Below are 6995 nucleotides of genomic sequence, written 5' to 3'. Positions count from 1 at the left end.
TCACACAAAATTTTTAAAAAAATCATGGATGTACTTCTTTGCCCACTCTATAGAGCAGGACTGTGCCGTGTGCGGCACTCGGCAAAACTTTTTTGCCGAGTGTCCGAGAAAAAAGTACTCGGCAAAGCGCCGAACACTCGGCAAAGAACCAGATTCAGTAGTGCTACCACTGTATAAAATTTAAAATTTAAATTCATCCTATATTAAAAGATAACAAAGAGAAAATTCTGAGATAATTTTCACTTTTTTTATCTCAGAATTCTCTTTTTTGTATCTCCTAACATATGATGAATTTGAATTTTGAAATTTTCTATGGTGGTAGAGTAGGCAATAAGTATATCTATAATTGTTTTGAGAATTTTTTTATGTCTTTTGTTAGTTGGTTTGTATAAAATTTATATGGAAACTTGGTTTACACCTGATACATCTTTTTCATGGATGCGAATAACAATATCATAGTGAAGACATGCATCTTGTTGAAACCACGAAAAACTGGTTTCATCGAGTTGACCCGGCGCACAAAGTTGTATGCCTCCGGCACATGAATCAGGTGTGGACAATAACCTGTCAGATAATTAATTGGTCAATGATCCTTTGGTTCCATATATCCTCAGCCGAGAACAGAAAATGTGCTCCAATTTTCTCCAGCAGATAGGAATCAGGCGCAAACCAGCTTGAAAGCGCATCGATGCAGGAACCAGTAACCAGTTCCGTGTGAAATTTCTGGCCGAAATTTTTGAACACTTTGTAAAATTAAGAGTCTCGTTTGTTAATTAAACGCTTTTCATTCAAAGCACGCAAGCTAGCCTACAGCTTAGCCATCCGCCAGTTCGCACACGGCGTGGAACAAAGCCCTGACCGGGCGGTGATCGGAGAGCCGGTAGCAACCGCAGCGCTCGTACCGGACCTGCTTCATCCCCTTCCCGCGCCAGAGGATGCGGTCGCACCTGCAAATAATTAAATAGCAGTAGCGGCGAACAGCGTGAGAACGAAACCATCTCGCTTGCATGGATATGTCGAGCGGGCTGGGCCTGGGCGTCAGTGTCTGACCATGCCGGCGCGCGGTGCTGCTTCTCGCGGCCGGCGGCGACGCCGTCAGCGCACCAGTGGAGGTGGTCGGAGTTGCGGCTATACTTGTAGGTCGGGGCGAAGGTGACGTGGCCCTCGTGCCAGCCGTGGAACTGACGGCCACTGGAGAGCTCCAGCAGCAGCTCGTCGCCCTCCAGCAGCATGCCCCATTTCCTGGCCCTCACCAGCTGCCGTGCTTCGTCATCGTCCATGGCGATCCGGTAGTTGAGGTCGCCGAGCAACACCACGCGGCTGCATGCGAGTACAGTACACAAGCGGAGAGGATTAATTAATTCGAGCAGTAACCACAGTTTCCTGTTGATGTTACTGGGTAGAAGCTAGGTTCAGTCGTTCAGAGCTCGATCGGGCGACATACTCATGGCCAAGAATCTTCTTGGGCACCTCACCGGGTGCTGCCGCCACGCCGCCGAAGCCGAGGAAGCTGGTCCTGGAGAGGATGCCCGCGGCGTCGGCGTTCCGGCGCAGCGCGTCGCCCTTCTCGCCGCCTGAGGCCAGGTGGCAGCAGACGAAGCAGAAGCTCGTGCCGTGGAGCAAGAACCGGACGGACACCGCGCCCTGCGTACGTAGCGCACGTAGAGACGCCGTCATCCGCATGCCTGTGGCTTCTCCTGCCTCTGGTGTGCCGCGCGCGCGTGCGACTCTGCTTGCTTCTTACCTTGTTGCCGAGCCGGCCGAGGACGCCGGCGCCGACGCTGCACACGCCGGGGTGGCGGACGTGCCGGCAGAGGCTGCTCCTCGTCCAGACCGACACGAAGATTCCGACCATCTGCTTGCTCATGAGGCACCTGAACGCGCCCCCCTGTCCTTGACCATGCATTCCTGCAGCTCCATGCCTCGTGCTGTTCAATGCGTCGCCGATGAGCAGCTGCCACTTCATGGCCGCCCGCCTCTGCTTGGGGCCAAGCACGTTCCTCGCGTTCAGCGGCACAATCTCCTGGAACCTGCATGGTGCAAACGTTCACTGACCTACCTGACGTGTGACGACAACGCTGACAAAAATTTCTAAGACATGGCAAATCAGTTGGCAAACTACGAGTACCCAAGAACATAGATGTCGTAGGAGTCGTTCTTCGTGTCCAGCCAATCCTCCAAGTCCAGGTCATCCGGCGGCGCCAAGCCGCCCACGTTCCATGTTCCAGCAAAGACCCTGCAGCGTCAAAAGGTCATGAAAAAACTCGTACGCCGATTGCAGATCAGTTCAACGCAAAGGTGCTCTCCAATGGCCGCTCACCTGTACTTGACGGTCTCGCTCTGCCCACCAAGCATGATGCTCTTCTTCAACTCCAATCCTGAGAATTCAGAGACCAAGTGATGACCCGATACCTGTGCGCCACCGATCTTGTTGGCCAGATCTTATGGATCAGAGGAAGAAAGACGATGAGTTCATGTCAGTGAGGCAAGCACGGGAAGGCAAGTTGCAGAATGGCTGATTGGTGCCTCTTTCAGTAGGGATTACGCAGCATTGAAGAATTGATGGGAGGGAAGGGCATGACCAAGAAGAGAAGGTCCAGCTATGTGCACAAGTCTTGCTTGGAAGATATATAGGTGAGGCAAGTTGGATCCAGGGATAAATCTTGCACTACAATAATGGGCAGTAGTAGTAGGCCACTAGATACGATGCTGACATATATACAGGAGCAGGAGATGCATGCCAACCATCCACATATTTGGTCAGGAGCTGTCCAAGTCTCCGTGCCAGCAGGTTTACTCAACAAACCTAGACCTAACAAAATCTGCAGCTTAATTCTTCCAGAGAAATAAAGATATGCAATTTTTAATTTACCTACAAAACTAGTAGCCACACTACCGGAGACGAGCTCGTTGTCGGGTGCTAGGTGATTTGCTGAGTGTCAAAAAAGTGGTTTCACCCTATGTTGCCTTTCTAAAAAAATGTAATTTTCATCTCTATAGATGCATAGAAATAAATACTCTTACCTATGGAACTAATTACTCTCCGTATGAGCCTCCAAGCTGTTATATACTCATGATATTTTTAGAAAAAATGCATCCCTTGAAATATAAAATATATCTATATTTGATTGATCTAGTCTTTGATTGTATGTTAGAACTATTGAAGTACTGCTATAGATATCGCTAAAGTTAGGCCAGCCCAGAAACCGACGAACTTAACCTAGGTTAAGTTCGTGGGCCACGTGGACACCGACGAACTCAACTAGGATATAGTAAATTGCTGCCCCAAACCTGTAATACCCATCTTTTATAAAGAAGTGGAGTTAATATTTATATATAAATGTGCTTGCCTTTGTGATCACATGCATGTAAAGTAAATGGAAATAAATCTTGCATATCATGCTAGTATTTTTTTGTATGAGGTGCATCTTAATGGGAATCTAAGGATTCGAACTCTACTTGAATTCAATTTCAAAAGGAAGAAATGGGAAAATTAAAATCTAGAAAGAAAATTCTAAGTAAGTTAAATATCCCTTCCATAACTAAATTATAGAAAGAAAAATAAATAATGCAAACAGTAGAATATCTATTCACTTTAGGATTGTATTTGATATTTGAAAATCTGAAGTTCAAATTAGGAATTTAAATTTAGTTTGAATCCTTGAAATTGGAAACAGAAAAGAAAAATGGAAAAGAAAATAGAAGGGAAAAAGAAAAGAAAATGAAAACTTATACGGGTATGAGTCCTCCCTTTTAGCCCGCTTGCCAATTTCCGCGGTGCGGCCCAATTAACATCATGCGCGCCGACATGTGGGGTCGCCCTGCTAGCGGGCTGCTCCTCATCCATGCTCGCGCTCGCTAATGCCGCGGACCCGTCTGCCAGACGCTCCCTCACCATGTATAGTGTGTCGCTGCGGGTCAGCCTAGGACTACTGTGTGTCTCCCCCCCAGCCGCCATGGTCGCGCTGACGGGCGTAACAACCTGGCGAGTATGGCGGACTTCAGCTGGTGGCCCTAACCTACCCCCCGCGGCTACAAATTGAAGACCCCCCTCGACCGCCTTCGCGCTCATCCCGTTCGCCAGACTCCTTGTACCACCAGACACCGAAAGACCACCGTCGTTGCCGCAAGGGAGGGGAGTGTTCCATTGCTGCCAGTCTGCAAGGTCGATTGGGGGCTAGGTCTGGCCTTCGGGTCTTTACGGAACCCCGGGGTGTGTGTTCACACCGCACCCATCAAGGCTAGAGTACGGTGGAGCTGGGAATTGATCGACGGAGCGTAGGCGCATCCTCCCTTCCACTCTTCACTGTGGGTGCATCCTCGCTAACTCTGCATCCTCGCTTCCTCGCTATCGCTCTCCTCAGCTTGAAGTATAGGGTTGAGTATCGTGTGGACGGATTGCACGGCAATGGCGACGCAGTGTTCATGTTGGTGTGCGCAGCTGCCGGTGTGGCGTTGGTAGGGATAAGGCCCGAGGTGTCAATCCAGAAATCGATGGCTCCGATTGGGGGGCTTGGATGATGCTCGGGGACCGCAGGATCTTCAGCAGACGATGTACATTTGATCGGGATGTCGTTCAGCGCGGGATTGATCGTAACCGTCCGATGCAATTTGGGCGGGCCAGGTTAAACTTAGAGTCATCAAAATCCGGCCATTGGTTTTAGATCCGAGGGGTGGGATTCAATACCGGTTCGCGTGGTGCATTGTAATTATAATCAGAACCGTAGGTTTCTAATAGCGCGAATCTGGGTTTCCAGTACCTCTTCAGCATGAAACTTTGCATAAGAAACCCTCGGGTTAATCAAAACCAACCTACCGTCCTTATCTATTTATAATGAACTACAATCGAGTCCAGATTAATTGCGCCTTAACCCTAGATTCTCTAGTATTTGTGCCCTCGATTCGAAGTAATTAGAGATATTCAAAATAAATAAAGGTACAAAAAATAAATCCGATAAACTTGTAAAATTCATAACTTCTCCATTTTAACTCCTTCTTGATCCATTCCAGTTGCATTAACTCATAATAATATTGTTTACCATTCAGTAACCTTATTTCAGTATGAAACATACTGTTAAAATTATGCAATTAATTTGTTTTATGCCCAACACTTAAATCTTCAGAAAATCATAACTCCTTAACCGTAACTTCGGATTTAGTGGTTCTCAAACCTAGGATCTTGTTACGATGCATAGAACATTATTATGCAGTATGTTCTCATGTTTGGTGTGATGTTAATTTCTCATATATCATGTTTGTTTGAATTGTGGCGAGTAGACGAGTAAGTGACCGAGGACCCCGGTACTTAGCAGGTGGAAAACTCTGAGCATGAGCTCATTGAAGGCAAGTTGTGCCCTTGATCACTTTTCTTTAACCAATAATGTTCCTGTTAATCATTATAATCTGCATAGGTTAATTTTGATGGGACCCAATAGGTCACCCTAGTTTGGTCATCTTTATACCTTGTTTACCAATGAACTTTTGGGTAGTATATGCTATTGTTTTATGTGGTTTTGGGTGTTAAGATACACATTATTCATGATCATGCCTTTTATTGCCAATGAGTTATTTATTGTTCATGACAAGATCATTATTTTAATTAGAACATGGAGCGATCAGCCGAGAAAACAGTGCTACCAAAAGGGTGGTATGGGACGCCTTGACTCACTAATTAGGAAAGCTAGTATAGGACTACCTTACCCGAATAGAGAAAGGGCGGTAGGGGAGTTGTCAGTATAGGGAGGTACTCGAGTTGATTTTGCTGAGATGACTTTTTAGACGGGGGATTCCTATATCGCTCTCCTCAGAAACCGTAGCGGGTTTTCTGAAGCCAGTGGAACTTTATAAAGGCCTCGTAGTGCTACCCTGCCTCGCCTCCTCGGTAGAGGTGTGGGGTCCGTACAACCCCATGGCAGATTGGTAACACAACCTGTGGGGAAAGATGTGCAACCTCTGCAGAGTGGAAAACTGGTATATCACCCATGCTCACGATCATGAGCGGCTCGGACCCTCACACGAGTAACTTGTGGAATTAAACTTAATTGGTCATTTGCATCGCATTGTGGTTTATTTATTAATTGTGATCTCTCATTATTTTGGTTGGTATCTACTTATACTTAGTAACTGCTAATAAAAATTGACCAACTTATTAAAAGCAATGCTTTACCTTAACCATTATTTGTTGATCAACCTGACATTATACATGACCCCCCCCACTTTTGGTGAGCTCATGGACATTATTCCCCACACTTGCTGAGCGATGAACCTTTGTGAGCCCACTCTTGCGATAAAACTCTCCCCCCACAGGTGAAGAGCAGGTAGCCTAGGAGGAGGTCTACTACGAGGAGTTTTACGAGATCTAGGAGTCGTCTCCCAGTCGACTTAATGGCGCCAAGGAAATAATATTGGTTCGCTTTATTTATTATCAGTTATTTTGTAAGACATTCTCGTTATGTAATAATGTTTGTGACATTTATCTCTATACACTTGGTCATTGTATGTGTTGTTCTTCTTTGGCGCACATATGAGACGCACTCGGGTTTACCCCTTAAATCCGGGTGTGACAAAACCTGAGCTTCAAAAATTTTCTCCCATGAACCACTTGCTCTCATGCTGCCACTCGTCACCACTACCGCCACTCGTCGCCTAGTCCACCTGTTGGCTCGGCCTGCCGTGTCGCCGCCACCCACGGACATTGGCCACACATCGGCCTCGACCACCCACGCGTCGCCTCGCCTGCAGCACTGCCACCTTGGTCCTTCACATCGCCTCATCCCATGGCCTCACAGCCTCATGGAGGAGCTACCGCTCACCCTACCGCACTGTCGCTATCCGTCAGCCTCGGCCCGCGTGCCGCTTTAGCCTGCCACGGTGTCGCCACTAGTTGGCTCGGCTCCGTCGCCACCTGTCGACTCGGTCCTCCGTGCTATCGCCTCCCATGGCTACACGACCCCCCGAGGAGCCATCACCGCCACCTCTCGTCAACCTGCCCTATC

At 47.6% G+C, this 6995-nt stretch overlaps 1 protein-coding gene across 2 annotated transcripts; it reads right to left on the bottom strand.

Moving 5' to 3' along the window:
* Window positions 1-436: 436 nt before the first annotated feature.
* On the bottom strand, window positions 437-2664 carry LOC100192520 (putative inositol polyphosphate phosphatase (synaptogenin-like) family protein). 2 transcript variants are annotated; one of them, XM_008679859.2, is made up of 7 exons: window positions 2583-2664; window positions 2321-2441; window positions 2129-2236; window positions 1745-2030; window positions 1445-1644; window positions 1051-1320; window positions 457-947 (listed from the first exon to the last, which is right to left on the bottom strand). In XM_008679859.2, the coding sequence occupies exons 2-7, from the start codon at window positions 2353-2355 to the stop codon at window positions 815-817; spliced, it is 1032 nt and encodes a 343-aa protein (XP_008678081.1). In that variant the 5' UTR covers window positions 2356-2441; window positions 2583-2664; the 3' UTR covers window positions 457-814. The 2 variants fall into 2 exon arrangements, with proteins under 2 accessions (NP_001131212.1, XP_008678081.1); NM_001137740.1 differs by lacking the exon at window positions 2583-2664 and having other exon boundaries at window positions 437-947; window positions 2321-2471.
* Between the last annotated feature and the right edge of the window lie 4331 nt (window positions 2665-6995).

The sequence above is a fragment of the Zea mays genome, chromosome 1 (genome assembly GCF_902167145.1).
Source record: "Zea mays cultivar B73 chromosome 1, Zm-B73-REFERENCE-NAM-5.0, whole genome shotgun sequence".
Classification (NCBI taxonomy): Eukaryota; Viridiplantae; Streptophyta; class Magnoliopsida; order Poales; family Poaceae; genus Zea; species Zea mays.
Note: the sequence above shows the minus strand (reverse complement) of the source record. Positions and strands in the feature narration are given on the sequence as shown.